The sequence below is a fragment of the Arvicanthis niloticus genome, chromosome 21, assembly GCF_011762505.2.
Source record: "Arvicanthis niloticus isolate mArvNil1 chromosome 21, mArvNil1.pat.X, whole genome shotgun sequence".
NCBI lineage: Eukaryota > Metazoa > Chordata > Mammalia > Rodentia > Muridae > Arvicanthis > Arvicanthis niloticus.
This window is the reverse complement of record NC_047678.1, coordinates 30,446,198-30,467,506: the sequence shown is the minus strand read 5'-3', so window position 1 is coordinate 30,467,506 and position 21,309 is coordinate 30,446,198. Positions and strand designations below refer to the sequence as shown.

General features: G+C 44.0%; 1 protein-coding gene across 1 annotated transcript; it reads left to right on the top strand.

The window, feature by feature from the left end:
- Positions 1 to 262: 262 nt before the first annotated feature.
- Positions 263 to 18,245, top strand: LOC117693831 (F-box/WD repeat-containing protein 15-like). The gene is made up of 9 exons (XM_034484598.2): positions 263 to 337; positions 533 to 699; positions 1,789 to 1,907; positions 9,369 to 9,578; positions 11,154 to 11,312; positions 12,202 to 12,412; positions 14,204 to 14,382; positions 14,670 to 14,794; positions 18,140 to 18,245. Exons 3-9 carry the CDS (start codon positions 1,863 to 1,865, stop codon positions 18,243 to 18,245), a joined length of 1,035 nt encoding a protein of 344 aa, XP_034340489.2. The 5' UTR covers positions 263 to 337; positions 533 to 699; positions 1,789 to 1,862.
- The last annotated feature ends 3,064 nt before the right edge of the window (positions 18,246 to 21,309 follow it).

The window sequence follows — 21,309 nt, the reverse complement described above, 5'->3', positions numbered from 1 at the left end:
TCAGAGCAGCAACAGTGACAACAACATTCTGCTAAATGAAAAGAACAAGCTGCCATGAGGAGACGTGCTGCTGATATGTGGCATCCTTGAGACTCCCTGTCAGACCTGTGGAGACCGGCCCTCCTTCCTCTGAGCCCTCCCAAGGTGACTTGTGTTTGCTGGGGTAGGTCTCTCCAGGCTGGCTGGGCCTGGGGAGCTAGGACTGTGCTTGATTAACCTGTGTAGGCCCAGCACAGACCAAATTGAGAGCAAGGGGAAGGCGGTTGTTGTTGATTTAAGGATTCTTTTCTCTCCCATAGGACTGGAATGCAATTGCAAGCAGTGACATCCTGTGGAAGTAAGGAGACGGGAAGGGTGGGATGGGAAGAAGGGATGAGATGGGGCAGGAAGGGAAGAGGAGGCCTTCTGAGTCTGGACCAGGACCTCTGCTGTGTGAGGATGGTTAGTGAATAAAAGTTGTGCTCACTGTAACTGTGGCTCTAAGGTGAGGTGACTGGGGTCAGCCTGATGAGATTGCAACTGTGCATTGCAGGAAGCTCTGTGTGAAGAGATGGTTCTTCTGTGAGGACGTCACCCCACAGCTCCTGGGCACAGAGACATGGAAGCAGTTCTTTGTTTACCGAACATGGCAAGAACACACCAAGTCCCGGGCAAAGCTAAAAGATTTCACTTACAAAGAAATTCACACGAAGACATCAGGTTCGCTAGAAGAGACAGCCACTTGGTTTTTCCCATTCTCTGCAGTCCTACATTCTCACTCATTAAGAGGAAGGGACTTGTAGTTTAATGGGATGTGGCTACCGTGCTAACCTAGCCATAGAACCAATCTGTGATCTGCTGAGTGGTTTCTCAAAATCTTAAACCAGGTCTATATATATCGCTCCCTTGGCCTGAAGGCTTCATACCTTTCCCAGAGTAGAGAGAGAATTTAATGGGAAAATTACTAGATAGGCTTCAGTAGTTATCTTTTTTTTCTAAAAACTTCCTCAGAACTGCTTTATGATGCAGAGATACTTTTAAATTTCTTTCACATATTAGTTTTAGCATGTATGTGATGTGTGTACATGTCACAGTGTGTGAGTGTGTGTGTGTGTGTGTGTAGACAACTTTGTGGAATTGGTTCTCCTGATGGGAAAAACCTTACCTTTTGTGTTTGTTTTGAAACTATGTTGCTGTGGCTAGCCTGGAACTTGATCTGTAGACTACACTAGCCTCAAACTCAAGATCTGCAGCTTGCCTTCACTGGGATTGGGACATCTTTTATCTGGCTGTTTAATTTGTTTTGTTTCTTTCTTTGCTTCTTTTTTCCTTTGTTTCTTTTTTCTTTTTCTTTCTCTTTCCTCTCTCTCTCCCCCCCTCTCTCTTTCTCTCTTTCTCTTTCTTTCTTTCTCTCTTTTCTTTCTTTCTCTTTCTTTCTGACAAGATCTCGTGTACCACAGGCTGACTTCAAATTCTTCATGTAGAAAACACCAATGACCTTGATCCTTCTTCCTCCAAATGAGAACTGGGTTACTGTTTATAGGCCTCTAGGAAGAGAACTGAGCACTCTCCCCGCTGAGTTCCAGACCCAGCCCCCAATACCCATTTTGTATCTATAGGAGCACATTAAAGAGTAACTGTATCTGAACCAATGTCCAACCTGCAGTGTGCTTGACTGCCTCTGCTTCATCCTTCCCACAAGTTTTATACAAGCCTTCTACAAGGTAGAGGAAAAAGAAAGATACCTTCTTTGGTTTGAGGTGCCCCTCAACTGTCTGGTGTCCAAATATTGTTGGGGTTTCCTTGCAGGATTTCGGGAATATGCATGTTATCTCTCAGGGCGTGGCTTAACAAGAAATCGACAAGACAGATCAGTTGTCTGTATGGTAAATTCCAAGGCCCAGATTTCCACCTGGGATATTCACAAGGTGAGTTTGGCTGATGAGTAGCAATATTTATCTGGATGTGAATTCTGATTTAATCTTTTTATTGTTGGTGATGATGAGACAGGATCTCCCTGTATAGACCTGACTGTCGTAGAAGTCCCCCTGTAGATCTGCCTACCTTGGCTCCCCATGTTCTCGGGTCAAAGGTTTACACCACACACCTGATTTTTTCCCTCTTACTTTTTTTTAGATTTAATTATTTTATGAGTGTTTTCTGTGCATATATGTGTGATGCAAGTGTGTCTGCTGCCTTTGGAGGTCACAAGAGGGTGTCAAGTCCCTTAAAACTGTAGTTACACATGGCTGTAAGCTGAGGGCACTGAACTTGGGTCCTCTGCTAAGCCATCTCTGCAGTGCCTGTCAGTGTTTCAAAGTTTTCATCATAGAGATTGTTCACATACTAGGTCGGGTTTCCCCAGGTATTCCTTTTTAAGATATGTGTTTTATGTATGTGCCTTGTTATTTTATGGTTGGTGCCAGATATATTTTTTTATTTTATATGTGTGTGTGCCTGTGTTAGTTTGTGGTTGGTGCCTGCTGGCCGAGGCCAGAGACTGAGATGTTGTGTAGGCTTTGGGAACCCACCTAGGGTCCTCTGCAAGAGCATTACTTGCTCTGAGCTGCTGACCTATCACTCTGGCCTCTTGCTCCAGGGTTTGTTTGTTGTTGTATTTTTGGTTTGGAACAGGGTTTCACTGTGTAAGAACCTTGGTGGACACTTGCTCTGTAGACTAGGCTGGCCTCAAACTCTGAGATCTTCCAACCTCTGCCTGCTGGGATTAAAAGTGTGTACCACGTCCACCAGGCCGTTTCAGGGTAGAGTTTCAAGGCTGCTGTGGATGGGATGGCTTCCCTGATCCCCTCTCACTGTGTCAATTGCTGTATAGGAAGGGCACTAATTTTTTTCCCATGTTAACTTCATAGCCTATCAATCTGCTGGAAATTTATCAGTTCTAAGAGTGTTCCTGTGGAGTCTCGAGATCTCTAAGTACAGGCTCATAGTGTCTGCAAATGAGGCAACTCTGGCTTCTCTTTCCTATTGGCATCCCTTTTGTTTGCTTCCCTTGTTTGATTATTCTAGCTAAAACAATACCTTTTTGAGGGAGAGTAGAGAGTGTGGATATACTTGTCTTGTTCCTGATTTTGCTGGAAATGCTTTGAGATGCTTTTTAAAGCTATTTGTGGGGATGCATTAAAGAAACCACCGACATGACTCTCCATGATAATGATTAAGGTTGTTTACTGTACATATGAGAGAGCTGCCAGAGGCATCTAGAAGAGTCCAGAGGTTTACACAGAGGAAGAAGTAGACTGTGTTGTCTTTTTAAAAGGCCAGGATATGTTTTGTAGAGCAAAGAATCGGTGAGGTGGGAGAGGTGCCTTGGTAGGCTGATCTTGAGGCATCCCTTCCCTCTGAGGTAACAAACATACAATGTGTTTAGTATAGAATAGAGGTTATTTAGGGCATAGGAAGGGGAGTTGAGAAGAGAGTAGAGACAGAGAAAGATAGAAAGAGAGGAGAGGAGAGGCCAGTCAGAAAACATAGAGATAGTGGGGGAGGGGAGGGAAAAAGTGGTTATGGAGAGAAAAGAGCCAGACAGAAGGGGCAGAGAGAGCAAGGAGGGGACAAACATACCCTTTCATGGCAAGCCAGGCCTACCTGGCTGTTGCCTAGGCTGGAGCTGACATTTCTCCATTTTGGTTCAATTTTTTAAAGGAGAAACTAGAAAGAGGTGGTGGTGAACCAGGGATAGAGTCATTGTGAGCTTTAGCCATTTCCTGCTGACTTTGAGGTGTTGTGTCCCTGGGAAACATAAGAAAATGGAGGTGGGGGTGTTGGTCCAGTCTTAGGAGAATTGGCTGTTTCCTTGCTATCCAGGATCTGTGGGACCATCTGTGGATAGGAAGAAGCAGGTCCAGTAGAAGCATCTGTGTCTGTGAGAGCAGGTGCTGGTGCATCTGGTGCATCTGTGGGTTGCTTCTCTGGAGCTGTCCTGGATGCAGATTTTGAGTAGATGCCGGGACATAACAAGATGCTGAAACACACACATATATGTGTATATATATATATATATATATATATATATATATATATATATATATATATTAGAGATAGAGAATAAAGTTAAGTATGTTGGGGAGAATCTTCTTCTTAGGTGTACATTTGAAACCCTTAGGTCTTGGTGGTTGGGGTGAGAGAAGTCCCAATCCCAGGGAACAGGAGAGAAATCCCATCCTCTGGAATAGGTAACAGGTGGAAACTCAGGCTATTGATTGGCAAGTGTACTTATCTAGATGGAGTCTGTTTAATCTATGAGAGGTGGATCTGAGTGGGTTTCCTGGAGCTTATAAGTTTACAAAAGAGATAAATCTCTTAACAGCATGACCACTATTGTAGATGCATTTAGGGAAGACAAAAACCTTTTGTGGAGCAGAAAAAGCAAGAAGGGCTTTCTCCTTCCATCTGGAAGATTGAATATATATAAATTTAGCACGATGATACACACTTTAAGTTTACATTTAAAAGACAATTAAAGGAAACTTGAAAATTTGACCTTGTGAATATGATAGTTGATTATATAGATTAGTATGAGAAACACCTTAAGTCTATAATTAAGAGTGCTAGAGAAAAGGTATGGGGTCTTGGCAACAGCAGAGTCAGGGCAGCTGGTGAAAGGTGAAGTAAGATGACTTGACAGGGTCACTGGAGAAGCTGTAAGTGGCAATTGTGAGTTTGTTCAGGGGGTACACATAACCAGCAGTCTTTAAAGTGCCCAGGTTGCATGACATTAAGGAGTTGGTAGGCCGAGGTCAGGGTCTGAAGCAAAAGGCAAAATGACAGGTTAGTGTTATTTATGAGGGGGGATGTCAAGGAAGTAAGGACCTTGGAGGAGTGTAAGAGTGTCCTGTGGTGGGTGAAACAGCTCGAGCTACCTTGTCAGCTCAGTCATTTCCCTTGGAGATAGTACAGTCATCCATCTTGTGATACCTGCAGTGGACAATTACATCGTGATTGGGGCAGAGGTAGTTTGGCCATTAGACCCAAAGATGAGAAGCTTTTTCCTGTGGGGGAGGAATGTGGGAGAAATGACTCACTTGTCTTAGGCGATATGAGACATGTAACTCTCTGGGTGTCCTCTGTCCACAGTTTAGACCAAGCCCTGGCAGTGGGCAAGGCAATGGATCGGCGTTTCTCAGTGGTTATCATATCACAATCTAGGCAGTCTTGTTGTCACTCTGCCCATATCACTCAGAGATCTTGGGAGTTGGGGGTTCACTGTCAGGATTTGGTAGTCTCTGTCTGTCCTAGTAAGCTGTAACATTAGAAAATCCTAGTAACATAGTTACCATAGTAACAGTTAACATTACATTTAGCAGATTTCTGACAGGAATGAGAGCCAGTATCTGTTAAGTATATTGGAGTTAGACAATCTGTGTTCATTTGATCTAGGATGTATCTAGTAAGGAAAGAGAGTACATTGTAACATACTACATAGTAACAGTAGCAAAAACAAGGCTAAAGATACCTTTTGGCAGATGGGAACTTGTTTCAGAAGTTTCTGAGGAACCATGGTTTTTATCTAACAGTCAGAAATCCCATAATCCAGCTTGATCTCATGTCTGGATATCTGGAGAGTCTTGAGAACCAACATTTACCACATACTATAGTTTGCCACATGTTTGTGTGTTTGTGCTTTCTTTTGCTGTGTTAAAAGGCCATGACCAAAACTAACTTGGAGGAAAGAACTCAGAGGTGAGTTCATCAGAGGAGGCTCAGACAAAAACTGAAGCAGAGACCATGGAGGATTGGTCATTCTTTATGGCTTGCTCTCCATGGCTTGCTCAGTTAGCTTTCTTATACCACCCAGGACCACCAGCCTGGCAGTGGCACTGCCGACAGTGGGCTGAGTCCTTCCACACTGATGATTAATTAGAGAAATATCTACAGATGTGCTTAGAGGCAATCTGCTGGCATGGATGTGGGGGTGATGCCCTCCCTCAATTCACTACCTGTGGTAGTCAGGAGAGCTGGCCATGAGGGCATGAGGAGAGCTGGCCATGCCCTCTTATTGGCTGTGGCACTAGGAGAATGGGCCCCCACTCTTTGCCTCGGGAGCACAGTGGAGCTGTGCTCTCTTGGGAGTGTGTGGAGCAATTGACACAGCTGTTCTCCACGTGATTGTTTCTCTGATAGTGTCTACCGGCGTTTGGGGAACCTCACCCCAGGAGCTAACAGAACAAGGTGTGGTTTGCTCTGAGCACAGTTCTCTTGAGACCTTCCTGGGCTGTGTGTCTTAGGGGAGGAAACCCGGCTACAGCTGTGGCAGTGTTGCTTGATCTGGCACCAGCACACCTGTGTAGGTAGAGAATCTCTGTTTTCTATGGTGTTGTGAGTGCTAGGGGCCCATATGATGCCCTGGGAGAGGGATGGTGGGGACCCTAGTACCAGTGGGAAAGAACACAGGACTAGCCATGCCTGTGGTTCTTGAGGACATTGCTCATGGCTTGTCTCAGTGTTATGACACTAGATTCCCACTGTGCAGTCCCTGCTGCTTTATAAAGAGTATTTTTCTCTTGTGTACTCTGACTTGTGAGACAGCCAGCTCTGAGCCATTGTAGGAGAGAACTGTGTGACTGCTGGATACCTCAGTACATGTTTCTTCATTATCCTCCATTCTCTCAAAGATTTTTTATTTTAAAAGGTAAAAGGGCAATGGTGGAACATGCCTTTAATCACAGCACTTGGGAGGCAGAGGCAAGTGGATTTCTGAGTTCAAGGTCAGCCTGGTCTACAGAGTGAGTTCCAGGATAGCCGGGCTATACAGAGAAACCCTATCTCAACCCTCCCCTGCCCCCCAAAAAAGACAGAAAGAAGATAAAGGAGTCTAATGGAGTGAACATTAATCCATTCTTAAGGTTGGTTGGTTCTGTCTGTCTGGGAGAAGGTCTCACCCTGTAGTCTTAGCTGGCCTGCAACTATGTAGACCAGGCTAGCCTCTAACTCAGATCTGCCTGCCTCTGTCTCCTGGGTGCTGGGACTAAAGGGGTGGCCCAACACACCCAGCAAAGGGGTTTTTATCTTGTTAGACAGGATCTCAATGTTTATAAACATCGTCTCCTACAGCAAACTGAAGATGGAACATAATGAACAGGATGATCTTGGGGTTGGAGGTTTTGAGGGTTTTGTTGGTTTTTATTTGGGGGTGGGGGGTTAGGAGGAGGCTGTTTAGGACAATATCAGGCTGTCCTAGAGTTCACTGTGCAGTCCAGGCTGGCCTTGGTCTCATGGGGACCCTCTGACCTCTGCCTCCTAAGTGCTAGGCAGGATCCAGTGGTACATCGTCATTGTACCTGGCAGAGGGAGCACGAAGTGGAGCTGGACCTCAACCTCGTGAGACTGAGTCTTGTGCTCCATAGTGACAAGGACTTCACCAGGTTGCCTTTCAAAGGAGGCAAGATTGACTCAAAGGGGAGATTATGTTTAGAGGGAAGGAGAGGTAATTAATAATTTTCATGCAAATGGAGCTAGGGCTTAGAAATGGCTATATTGATTGCTGCCTCTAATATTTTACTAAATTTAATTATGCTTTTGGCTTTTTGTTATTGATGCTGCTGCTGGTGGAGTGTGTGTGAGAGTGTGTGAGAGTGTGTGAGAGTGTGTGAGAGTGTGTGAGAGTGTGTGAGAGTGTGTGAGAGTGTGTGAGGGTGTGTGAGAGTGTGTGAGAGTGTGTGAGAGTGTGTGAGAGTGTGTGAGAGTGTGTGAGAGTGTGTGAGAGTGTGTGAGAGTGTGTGAGAGTGTGTGAGAGTGAGTGTGTGTGTGTGAGAGTGAGTGTGTGTGTGTGAGAGTGAGTGTGTGTATGTGAGAGTGAGTGAGTGTGTGTGAGAGTGAGTGTGAGTGTGTGTGATAGTGTCTGTGTGTAGGTGTGTGTGTGATTGTGAGCATGTGTGAGTGCGTGTACGTAAGTGTGATTTTTAAAAAAATTTTTTTTTATTTTATTTGCTTTATCTGCATGTATACCTGCATGCCCAAAGATGGCATCAGATCCTAATACAGATGGTTGTGAGTCACCATGTGGTTGCTGGGAATTGAATTCAGGACCTCTGGAGGAATAGTTGGTTCTCTTAACCACTGAGCCATCTCTCTAGACTCTTGAATTTTTTTTTTTTTTTTTAAGCTGAAGAAAAGCCTGGAAAAGAATCTGCTTTTCTCATTTGCAATGTGTAAGAATTGATGATATAGCTGGGCAGTGGTGGTGCACACCTTTAATCCTAGCACTTGGGAGGCAGAGGCAGGCTGATTTCTGAGTTCGAGGCCAGCCTGGTCTACAGAGTGAGTTCCAGGACAGCCAGGTCTACATAGAGAAACACTGTCTCGAAACAACAACAACAACAACAACAACAACAACAACAACAACAACAACAACAAAAGAATTGATGATACAATAACCAGTTTTGGAATTGATTCATTGTAAATAGGTTTGTTTCATGTGTTATAAAAGGTAATACTGCCAGAAGTGGTGATGCAGACCTTTAACTACAACACTCAAGAGGCAGAGGCCAGTGAGTTTGAAGCAGGCCTGGTTTACATAGTGAGTTTCAGGAAAGCCAGGTGTATAGAGTGACCCTGTCTCTGAAAAAACAACAACAAATCTAGCCCCACCAGAAGTGACAATAGGCACATGCTCCCTGCTTGCACTGTTAGTGAAGGTGAAATGGCGTTGAGCACAGGGCTGCTGATTGTTCTTCATACATGTTTGTGGGAGTTAGGTCTCCCTTCCATGTGGTTCCTGAGGATTGAAGCCCTGTCATCAGGTTTAGTGGCAAGTGCCCTTCCCTGGTGAGCCATGTGACAGCCATGTTCTTTCTGGTCTGAATAGTGAATGTGTGCTTGTGTCTGAGCACAATGTATGTGTCCTGTTTCCTGTCGACTCCTGCCATAATAATCCAGATGTTTGTTTTCCTTCTTTGTATTTCTTTATATTTCTATGTACATAGGTATTTCTGCCTGCATGTATGTCCCTGTGAGGGTGTCATGTCCCCAGGAACTGGAGTTACAGACAGTTATGAGCTGCCATGTGTGTGCTGGGAATTGAACCCAGGTCCTTTGGTTAAGAACAGCTGGTAGTCTTAAATGCTGAGCCATCTCTCCAGCTCTGTGTTTCTTTTTTTGAGGTAGTCTTCTAATGTAGTTCCAAGTGGCCTGCAACTTGGCATTGTAGACCAGACTGGCCTCAAGCTTCTAGTGACCTTTCCACCTCTGCCTCACTGGGCTGGGATTCTAGTCATGTGCTCCCATGTCCAGTGAGGGATGCTTAGAACTTCCATGCTCTTTTCTTGTAAGTAAGAAGGGGTTCCAGTGTGGAGGAGGCTTCCACATAAAGCTGGTGGGTGAAAGCAGTTGAACTAGAGGTGCTCAGACATGATGATGCTCTTGTTCCCCAGGGTGTGATGACCTGGGTCAGCCCAGAACAGCCCACCTACATCAAGATGTTGACGACCCTCCCTGAGATGCACATTTCGGTCACTGTAGATGTACACCAAACTATCAAACTGTGGGACTGTCACAACACAGAAGCTCTGTCGACTAACAGGCTGCTCTTTCCCTGTCAATCACTGAAAGCTGTATTTACAAAGGATGGCCCGATTGTCTTGGTAAGTGACCCCCAAATCTGGAATAGTCACACAGAACAAACAAAACACTTGCCAATTTGAGGTCCCATTACAGTCAAATCTTAACTTGCCATCTTGGAGTCTCTGCAAACCCTGAGAGTCAATGACAGTATACAGAAAACATGGCCATCTCTTAGCCTTTGACCTACTTCATGTACATTTCTTTAAACCATTCTCTTTAAACTATCATTTTAAAATTCTTTCCTGGAAACTGGGGAGAGATGGTTCATTAGGTAGTAGTGTTGGCTGTGCAAGCATGAAGACCCAAGTTCAAATCCCTAACACTTACATAAAAAGTGTGCTGTGGCTAAAGGTGCCTGTAACCCCAGTAGTGGAGGGGATGGAAACACAAGGGTCACTGGGACTAGACGGCTGCGAGCCAAGCCAGCCTAAGTCCAGGCTCAATAGAGACTCTCAGGAAATCAGGAGAAGAGGATAACAGTATACCTGGCATCCTTCTCTGGTTTCCATGTGTGCCCTGTTATGTAAACTACATACATACACATAAATATACATATAACATGCACACACCTACACACACAATCTTTCTACGTGGGTTTACATCTTCTTGCCTTTGAAATGTCTATTATTGCTGAATCCATGAATTTGGGTAGAGACAATAGAGAGAAAATGTGAACGATATTGAGAACAAAGGATAACGCTGACGTCCCAGTGAGTCCTGGGGAAGAGGGTTTTAGCACTTGGAAAATCTTTACACATACCCTACTTCATGTGATTGAGACAGAATCTCATTATGTAGTCCTGGCTGGCCTAGAACTCACTGTGTAGACTAGGGTGGTCTAACTCACTTAGTTCAGACTGCCTCTGCCTTCTGAGTGTTGGCATTGAAAATAATAGGCTACTTTGCCCCACAAAAGTTTCTTTAAAAGAAAAAATCCTGCAGGGCATGGTGGTACATGTCATAGAGGCAGGTGAATCTCTTGAGTTTGAGTCCAGCCTGGTCTACAGAGCGAGTCCAGGATAGCCAGGACTACACAGAGAAATCCTGAAATCCAGTGTCAAAAAACCCAAAAAGGAAAAAATTATTTTGTGTGTGAATATTTTGTCTGCATGTGTGTCTATGTATCACGTGCATGCTTGAAGGTCAGAAAAGGCCATTGGAGGACTAGGGTTATTCTCTCTTATTCTGTCTCTCTCTCTGTCTCTCTCTCTGTCTCTCTCTCTGTCTCTCTCTCTGTCTCTCTGTCTCTGTCTCTCTGTCTCTCTGTCTCTCTGTCTCTCTGTCTCTCTGTCTCTGTCTCTCTGTCTCTCTGTCTCTCTGTCTCTCTGTCTCTCTCTCTCTGTCTCTCTCTCTCTCTCTCTCTGTGTGTGTGTGTGTGTGTTTCTCTCCACAATTACCCAATAAGTCATCTCCCCCCAGGACTAGAGAGTCTTATTCCATGATCATCCCAGATGCTCTGTGACACAGGCTGCTCAGAGCTTTGGATCTCTTGTTACTGGACTTGAAGACACAGTGGTGTATCTTAGAGCAGATAACACTGCCTCCTCCATGCTTAACCTTTCCCCACTGACTGGGTGCCGGTGCTCTGATTTCAGGCAGGTGATACCATTGGTGACCTCTACATCTTTAGGATTCCCGACTTACACCTCATTTCCAAAGTCCATGTATTCCAATATGGTATTAACGAACTCTACTGCTCTCCACAGAGGAAATGGGTCTTTGTGAGTAAGAAACACCCACATATCTTGCCAAAGGTAGGTCTGTTGTAGCAACTCCAGGGTGAAGGTGGGAGATGCTGGGATGGTCCAGACCTCAGGGAGGTTTGGGCAGATCACTCCTGCCCTCCTAGGCCCTATCATAAGGAAAGCCATTCCTATAGTCAGGAAATAGTAATGTGCTTGGAAGCAGTCACGTGACCGACCACAATGGCAAATGTCTATTAGTGAAGTGTCCTTGAAATGTGGCTCAGCCAAAGGACAAAGGCAGGTGACATAACAGTCCCAGAAGTCTTTGCTGGTTCGGAACTGGAAGCAGTTTTCTATCACTGGCTGACACGCCTACCCACCCCATGACACATTTCATATAAGTGCTGCCATACCCAGAGCTTTATATACTGCCTTCTCTCTTAACTGCCAGCTCTCTGGTGCTTGGTTCTTAGGTACTGTGAGAGAGATGGTCTGCTCAGAGGCCAAGTACTTCTCAGGGCCCAAGCATATTTATTTGGTTTTAAACATCGACATACTTTCAAAGCAACCTGGGTTACAGAAGACAGTCTCAATGCCTCATTTAAAAAAAAAAAAAAAAAAAAAAAAAACCCAGAACAGCCGTGGACTAGTCCTCTGCACAGGGAAAATGTACTTAACCAAATCTCTGCCTGATGAGTCCATTACAGTAGGGTGACCAAGGTGCCTTTTGACCTGGGTCAGGGACTCCATTCTGTCTCTGAATGTGATGGGAGGGGCAGGAAGATGGTGAGTTATTTCAACCCTGAATGAGAGCAATGACTGCTCCGCCTTGTGCTGGGTGAAGAACAGATGCAGCCACTCCTGGGTTTCTTTCAAAAGCCCCTTGTCTGGAGTGCACATGTGCCAGGCTGCAGAGGTGTTACTCCTCATTGATTGCACTGGGCCATACTCTCTGCAGGTGTATTTCCTGAGCAGCTTACTGAGGACATCAGAATTCTCCGCCCCTGTGTCTACCATTCTCTCCTTCTCGTCATGCCAAAGAGCCTGCTGGACCCCAAGAAGGGAAGACAGGATAACCCTGATGGCCAGAAGAGGCCCTAAACAATTCACAAAATTTGCCACATTTGATATGAAGCTGGAAGAGATTGGGAACCAACTAACTGTTAAAGGTAAACCTTAGAAAATTCTCGGGTCAGACATGCTGGCACATGCCCAAAATCGGGAGACTGTGTCAGCAAAGCGTCATAGAGGGTGCTGTCTCACAAACAGAAAAGATGGAGCTGACAAGATGGTTTAGCATGTACACATGCATACATACACCAATGCATACGTGTACACACACACACACATACACACACATACACCCTCGCACCGATAAAGTTAAAAAAATAATAAAAATAAATTGCAAGCATTGTAATACACACCTTTAATCCCAGCATTTAGGAGGAGAGACAGGCAGATCTCTCTGGGTTCCAGGCCAGCCTGATCTATACAGTGAGTACAAGGTTAGCCAGGGATACATAGTGAGACCTTGTCTCAAAAACAAAAAACCCCAAATGACAAGCAATAACGAACTGTATTATGGGATGGCAAAATGGCTTAGAGCAGTGGTTCTCTACCTATGGGTCGTGACCCCTATGGCAAACTTCTGTCTTCAAAAATACTTGAATCATAATCCATAAAAGTAGCAAAATTACTGTTATGAAGTATCAATGACAGTAACTTAGTGGCTGGGGTGACCCTCAGTGCCACATGAGAACTGTGTTAAAGTTCAATCGGAAGCATTAGGAAGGTTGAGAAGCACTGGCTTAAAGGAGAGAGACACTTAACTACCAAGCCTGACAACCTAGTTCAATTCCTGGAGTACCACATGATGGAGGAGAGAAACCAAATCCCTCAAGTTGTCCTCTGGCCCCAATAAATGTGCTTGTGGCACGAATTCCTACAGAAATGTAATAATTTAAAGACAATTTTAAAAGAAATCCTGCCCAGGCAGTGGTGGCACACGCCTTTAATCCCAGCACTTGGGAGGCAGAGGCAGGTGGATTTCTGAGTTCGAGGCCAGCCTGGTCTACAGAGTAAGTTCCAGGACAGCCAGGCTACACAGAGAAACCCTGTCTCAAAAAACCAAATAAGAAAAACCAAAAAAAAAAAAAAAAAAAAAAATCCTGTTTTCCCCTGTGATTCCTACAAGTGCTCTTCATAAACTATAAATGCTTGTCATTGTCTTATATTTTTAGTCATTCAAGACAGGGTTTCTTTGTGTAGCCATGGCAAACCTGGAACTTGCTCTGTAGACCAGGCTGGCCTGGAACTTGGAGATCCACTGGACTCTGCTGGGATTGTGGATTACCACATGATGATGTTTGTTTTAGTAAAGGGAGCAGCAGGCTCCTTGGCCAGAAGTGAACTTGTGCCTGTTTGATGGTCACTACACTCGTGAGCTATGGTTTTCTTGGGCAGACATGTTTCCATTTCCATCTTGTATTAGGGACTGGGTTCTACTGTCCTTTCTAGTCTAGTTGTCTTTTCCAAGTTTGAGCTACTGACTGTCCCTGTGTCACAGCCTGCCTTTTCCTGGCCAAAGACATGGACTTCTTAGGACATGGACTTGTCAGAACAATGGACTGATTTCATTGTCTCTATCAGATTAGCATGCCATGGAAATATGGATATGCTTTTCAGTAAGCATTTAGGGTTTTTCTCTTACTTTTAAAAATACGTATTTATGTATTTATTCATATATTTATTTATTTAATGTGAATACACTGTCACTGTCTTCAGACACACCAAAAGAGGGCATCAGGTCCCCATTACAGATGGTTGTGAGCCACCATGTGTTACTGGGGATTGAACCCAGGATCTCTGGAAGAGCAGTCAGTGTTCTTAACTGCTGAAGATTTTGCTCTTACTTAAATGATTGAAAAATTGTCTGTGTATTTTGTGTTTGTTTGGAACAGGACATCTGGTAGCAAATTTCTCGGTCGAAGGTTACGAAGGCAGACCGGAATGGATGGGAGTCAGTGACAAGAACGTGATTGTCTGTTCAACTGTATCCTCTCTCTTGCTCTTTAGCATGGAAGGCAACATTCTGCAGAGAATTCCTTACTACCCACTAGAGATCTTGAGACTATGGGTGGTACGTTTGGAATATTTCCCCTCCACTGGGTTTTAAAAAGAATAGATTTACATTTTTTCAAACTTCATACAGTTGGGGTGTGTTTGTGCATTGGCACGAGCATGAGCACGTGCAGAGGCCAGAGGCCGACTTCCTGGAGTTAGTCTCTCTCTTTCCACCTTTACATGGTCAGAGCACCAGGCTTGCTCAGCAAGTGCCTTTACCTGATGGACCATCTCCTAGCCCCTCTTTCTGTCTTTTGATCTGACATTGACTCCAGCCTACTCACATTTGGGTGTTCTTTGAAGGACCCCGTTTATGTCATTGTCACCTTTATTGATGGCACTTTGGATGTGTATGCATGGGAGGAGAGAAGCCTGCTGCTGAGGACGTGTTATCGGCTGACAAACTGGAGACTTTGCTCACGGCAATGGTAAGCTCTGCTTCTTAACTTAAACTGGACATTAATTTTAAAACATTTCTGAGGCTGGAGAGATGGCTCAGCAGTTAAGAGCACTGTCTGTTCTTCCAGAGGACCTGGGTTCAATCTCCAGCATCCACATGGCAGCTCACAACTGTCTGTAACTCCAGTTCCAGGAGATCTGACTGACACCTTCACACCAATACATTTAAAGTTCAGTTAAACATATTAAAAAGTTCTATGTAAAAATGTATTTTTAAAGGAGAAATGAACTTTCTATAAAAAAAATATGACTATATATATGACCTTCATCACCATACAGATCAGACATGGTGCTGTGTGTGTGTAATATTTAAGTAGAGGCAGGAGGATCCAGAAGTTCAAGGTCACCTTCTGCTGTTTAGGAAATTTGGCAGCCAGACTAAGTTAATTGCAAAACCATCACAAACAAACAAAAGTAGGAACTGACTAAGCATAACACACACCTTTAATGCCAACACTCTGGAGGCAGAGTCAAGTGGCTCTCTTGTCAGTTTGATGCCAGCCTGGTCTACATAGTGAGTCCCAGGACAGCCAGGGCTCTAGAGAGAGATTATGTATTAGGAATGAAGGGAGGGAAGGAGGGAAAAGAAAGAATTGCTAGTTCTTGGGATCCAGTTATTATGTCAGCAGTCTCAGGCCCACAGTAGAAGTAGGGGGACTGCATCCTTGTGTCTTGTCTTCAGTGGCAGGATGGGTTCTCCTGAGTGTGGGCCCCACTTGGGTTGCTTCATCAGTGAGCTGTCATTATTTCCATTTGGCTAATTTTCCTTAGAGTTGTACTTGCCTTCACCCAAGTTACCTTCAGTGATTGTGGTGTGGTGGTACAGGTCCCAAACCCTGCACCTGGGCTGCTGAAGCAAGTGTTGATTGACATTTAGCAGGACACCCTGACCCTGTCTCCAAAAAAAGTAAGAAAAAGAAAAAAAATGAGTCCCCACCCCTACCCCTTATAGGTTTACTCTGTTTAGCCTCTGCTGTCTTGGAATCAGGCTGACCTTGAACTCAGAGATCCACCTGTTTCTTCCTGGGACTGAAGTTGTTCACCCAGAGTCCCCTTTCAACAAGGGCCAACAGCACATGACAATTTACCAGTATAATTTATATTACATGTATGGCTTACAGATATTTCTCCCTTTGAACATAGTGGCACACAGCTATAATCCCAGCATGCAGGAAACTAAGGCAGAAGAATTACCTCAAGTTAGAGGCTAGCCTATGCTACATTCAAATTCATCGCAAATCTGGGCTATACACAATGAAAACTTATTTCAGTTTTCCCCCACACTCTGTGGGGTTTCTCATCCTCCTCTTGATTGATGTTTTGTTGTTGGTTGGTTGGTTTTGGTGTTTTGTTTGTTTCCTCCACTAAGCTGTGGAGAGACTTTTTAGTTTGATTCTGTTCCATTGGCCAATTCCTGCTTTGCTTGCTGGTACTTGAGAGTTCCTAGCCAAGAACTCCTGCCTAGAGCTGAGTCACGGAGCTTTTTCTACAGACTCTCTTTCCATGATTTTCCAGTCTCAGGTCTAGTGTTGCCTTCAGTGTGTTATGAATTGATCATTGAATCATTGAGTAGTGGGAAGTATAAGAAACTGATGACTTTTGAATCTTCCTGACACCATTTATTGGACAGCCTAGTCCTTGTCCTTAAAAAAAAAAAATCACCAAACAATAAAAGTGAAGGTTCTCCTAGGCTCTGATTCATCTATTTGATGGCAGTATCATTCATTCTGCTTTGACCACAACCGCTTGCTGTGATATATTTTAAAATCTGGTATTGTGATAGCTTTAGTTTTGTTTCGCTCAAGAAGGCCTTGGCTATGTAAAGTGTGTGTGTGTGTGTGTGTGTGTGTGTGTGTTTGAGCATGCGCATGTATGTTTTGAGACATCTTGTATACCCCAAGACTGGCCTCAAACTTGCTCTGTATTTAAGGCTAGCCTAAAACTTTATGTATTCAGGACTTGCCTTGAACTCCTGAACCTTCTCCCTCTCACTCAGTCTTGGTTTTCTTAAATTGGTATTACTTTCTACTCCTTCAGGATTTGGAAAGGGCTCTACCATGTCCTTCTGGTTTCTATGAGGTGCTGAAAGATCACTTGTCATTGGGGTCTGTCATTCTATAGATCAAGTGTAATGTCCCTCTGATTTCAAGTTCATTGTTTAATTTTTAGAAACTTGTTTTTGGTGAATCTAGTGTAAATGGCTGGAACTTTTTGTATTTTGGGCTTGACCTGCTTTCGAGTCTCTGTAGACTTACAATTTAAGGAAGGGATTTTGTCTTTCTTGTGCTGGGGGAATGAATCCAGGGTCTTGCACATGGAAAGGATGAACCCTGATAATGATCTTTACCCCAAAATTTAGGGACTTTTGCTGTGTTCTCAACATGCTGAGTAGAGAGAGATGGGGTGCCATTTTTACCACCTCAGTGCAAAGGAAACTATGAGTGTAGATGACAGGTTTTGGCTAAAGTCTGCAAGGTCACGGTCAGGAGGCTGTGTACTTGCCCAGGGCGGGCCTGACACTTATGAGATCCCCAGTGATCTAGTAGAGGCTTCCCTCAGTAGTAGAGAATGGAATGATGGACATGTGCCCCACCATCTCCACGCCCCCTAGTGGGAAGGGATGCATTGCTTCTTTACTGTATTTGCTCTGAGTGGACCATGTTTGGCCAAGGGAACAGAACTCAATTTTAAAATAAATTTATAAATTAAAATCTTTTATTTTTTTTCTGAGACAAGGTCTCACTGTATGGCCTAGATTAACCTCAAACTCTGTCAATTCTCTGGCCTCAGCCTCCTAAGTTGGAGTGACTTATAGGTATGTGGCATCACACTCGCCTTCTTTTGTTGTTCTTAAGCTAGGTAATCTGTTGAACAACTGAGGCTGAGAAGTGGGGCAGAGGTCTATTGCAGAAGTCTGGGATTGGAACTCACACTATGAATGATAGTCTGCCTTTGCCAATGTGTGCAGTTACTCACAATTAACCTGAGATGGCTCAGCAGTTTAGGCAGCTTCCACCAAGCCTGACAAGTTCAGTCTCTGGAACCTGATTGGTGAAAGAGAGAACTGATTCCCACTAGTTATTATCTATCCACTCCATGCACATTAGCATAGGCATGCACTTGCACACACACACACACAGGCACACACACACAAACATACAAACACAGGAGTGCATACATATACATACACACATGACATATAAGTATTAAAAAGTTTTAAACAAATTCAGGACTGTGATAAAACCACAGTCTAATTATCAGTTGATAAGCTTCACTCCCATTTGAGTACTGACATCTTGTTTTTTCTTTGGCAGCGCTTATAACAAAACATTTTGTGATGATGTGAGCATAATTCGAATGATGATAAATGGTCCTGTCCCCAACTATCTGATGGCATATACCTTGAACATCTCTTCTTGAAAACTGAGTATGTTATGTGTCCTCTTCCTCAATGTTAATAAAAGTCTATTGGCAAGCCCAGGCTGGTGATTTCAGTGTTGCTAAGAAGTGAAGAGGCCAAATATGGTGGTGCACACCTTCAATCCAGACACTGGGGAGGCAGAGGCAGGTGGAAGATCTTAGTTCTGAGGGCAGCCTGGTCTACAGAGCTAGTTCCCAGCCAACCAGGGCTACATTATTAGAATCCATCTCTGGAACAAAACCCGTGGCTAGTTGTACAAGCAACTTGTCTGTGACATCTGTCACTTCACTGCTATAGGGTTTACTTAGATGACCAGGGCATGTGGGCAGCTTCTCACTTTAGAAGCCAGGTGACAAATTAAAAAAATAAAGGCATTTGTTTAGACTATAATTATCCTTTCCCCCTTCCTCCTTTAAACCTTTCCATAGACCTCTCCTCACTGTTCTTTTGAATTCTTGACCTCTTTATTCTCAAATCATTTTTTTTTAAATCAAAGGCATATGGGCTGGAGAGATGGCTCAGCAGTGAAGACCACTGGCTGCTCTTCCAGAGGACCTGGGTTCAATTGCTAGCACACATGCAGCAGCTAACAAGTGTCCTTAAAGGCAAAACAGCAACACACATAAAAATCTTTAAAAATGAAAAAGAAAGGAAAAAAATTATTAAAAGCCAGGTGGTGTCAGAGTACACCTTTAATCCCAGCACTTGGGAGACAGAGTCAACCAGAACTGACTTCAAAGACAGCCTGGTTTACAGAAGTGAGTTCCATGATCGTCAGGGCTATGTATGTATATGTACACAGAGAAACCCTGTCTTAGAAAACCTTAAAATGAAAATTAAAGTTTAATTGAGCTTATGGTTTTATTGCAAGAAATATTAAAAAAAAAAGTTGGCACCATCCCAAGCTCTGTCCAGCTACTCTATGCCCCGGCAGTCCCAGTGTCACCACCTCCAAGGCTAGCCCAATATGGTGGTCTTCCCAGCTCCGGTTCGCTTGCCTCAGTCGCTTGTTCCTTCTCTGCCATCCATCCCTATGGCTGGTGGTAACAAATCCTCTTAACCCAGTAAATCAAAGCTCTTGAAGATTATCATTAATCAGTCAGATTACTATATCAATAAATTCTCAATTCATAAGATGCCCACACAATACTTTCAGAGCCAATTAATGATGATACAAGCTGCCCACCTAGAGTAGACACGTTATCCCAATTGTTCTATCCCTGTATTGTAGCTACCTGTGGCTACTTAAAGCCACGCAAAGCCACACAGAATCTGAATCCTGTTTATCCTCCATTACCTTCTCTGTCCTCATCTCTGAAACTCCTTGCTCCACCTCTCTTTTCCTGTCCAATCACAGGTTTTTTGTTGTATTTATTTTAAAGTGATTGGACAGGGACAATTCTGCTCCATGGTTTCAAAGGATTAGAGTCAATAGGGCAGAGCAAAGGCAGGGAGGCAGAAACAGTGGAGTGTGCACATCTTGATCTGCAAAAAGGAAGCAAAGAGAAATCATGGGAATAACAACTCTTTCTAAACCTCAAAGACTGTCCACAGTGACACAACCCCTCCAACAGAGCCACACCTCCTAATCCTTCCAAAATAGTTCCACCAACTAGAGGCCAAGCTTAAGTGGGTGAGGGGGAGAAACATTCTCATTCAGATTACCACATATGCACACACGTTCATAGCACACAGGAAAATGCAAAGAAAGAAACCCCATAGCTAAACCACTTGAGAGTCAAAAGTAAAGGAATCCTCAGCCATACAATGAGCTCAAGGCTAACCTGGGTTACAAGACACCACCTCTTGAAATAAAACCAAGGGACTCGAGACAAGACTTGGCAGTTAAGATCAGAGCTGGTCTTCCAGAGAACCTAACTTCAATTCCCAGCATTCACATGGCAGTTCACAACTGACAATTCAGTTCCAGGGGATCCAATGCCTTCTTCTAGCCTCTGAGGATACTATATGCTTCTGGTACACATTCAGGCAATACATACATGTGTAACTATGTACATACGTATGTACATACATACATACATACATACTTACATACATACATACATGCTCCCTGGCAGTCTAGGTAAGAGTGTTGTATGCCTGGAGTTCCAGCACTCAGAAGGCTGAGCCTGATCACAGGGAGTTCAAGTTGCTCAGACTGTATAACAAAACCCATTCTCAAACCAGTAAACGAGGCTATATGCCTAAAAAGAGAATTTTCTGAGTTGGAGAATGAAAATACTACCAACTGAAAAAGCAGGCAAAACAGATACAATGTCTTCATAGAACGTTAAGGAATTTCATAATAAAATTCAGTGTTTCTACAAACTTGGAGACCATATTAGAAATCAGACCCCAGACCCTCAGAAAAGTTTATCTTGGAGATAAATGGAAAGACTGTCCATTGGAGAAGGATGATGGTGATGTTCAATCCTAGAGAGAACAAAAGCAGAAAGGACCTTCTTGAAGTTCCAGATGGCAGCACTGCCCACTCTTGGCACTGGGCTTCCTGTCAGCTGAGGTCCTAGCATGATACGAGGTGTCATGGATCAGTTTGAGGAAGGTTTTATGAAAAAGATACTTTTGAAGCAAGGTTTAAAAAATAAAAGCTGTGCCAACCAGATGGCTCAGTGGGTGAGGGAGCTTTTGAGGCAAGCCTGATGGCTGGTGTGTTCAATCTCTGGAACCCACTCAGCAGAACAGGATCTAATTCCTGAAGTTGGTCTCTGAGCTTCCGGTGCACATTCTGGTGTGGGTATGAGCACTTGCACACTCTCAGCACACGCATGTGTAGGGTGAACTTAGCTTCCATGTAGCCTAGCGTGGCTATGCAGTCCACTTCTGGTCTGTCCTCACCAGCTCAGGCTTGATCCACATTTGCCTCAGTCACAGAAGCCCTGTCAGTAGGCACCTTTCAGTGGCAATTAATCAAACCTGCATCTTCCTTGTGTGGCTAAGATTCCACAAAGGAACAACACTAATGTGTATCAGGCAGTTGTAGCTGACTAACTAAAGGAGGGATGAGGAGACCTCCCATTTCCTCAGTTCCCCAGAATATACTGG

Bases quoted from the DNA above. Each gene is read 5' to 3' on its own strand.
- LOC117693831 (XM_034484598.2), top strand. From the start codon at position 1,863: ATGGTAAATTCCAAGGCCCAGATTTCCACCTGGGATATTCACAAG. The intron at 1,908-9,368 runs GTGAGTTTGGCT...CTTGTTCCCCAG, and splicing joins CCACCTGGGATATTCACAAG to GGTGTGATGACCTGGGTCAG. The intron at 12,413-14,203 runs GTAAACCTTAGA...TGTTTGGAACAG, and splicing joins GAACCAACTAACTGTTAAAG to GACATCTGGTAGCAAATTTC.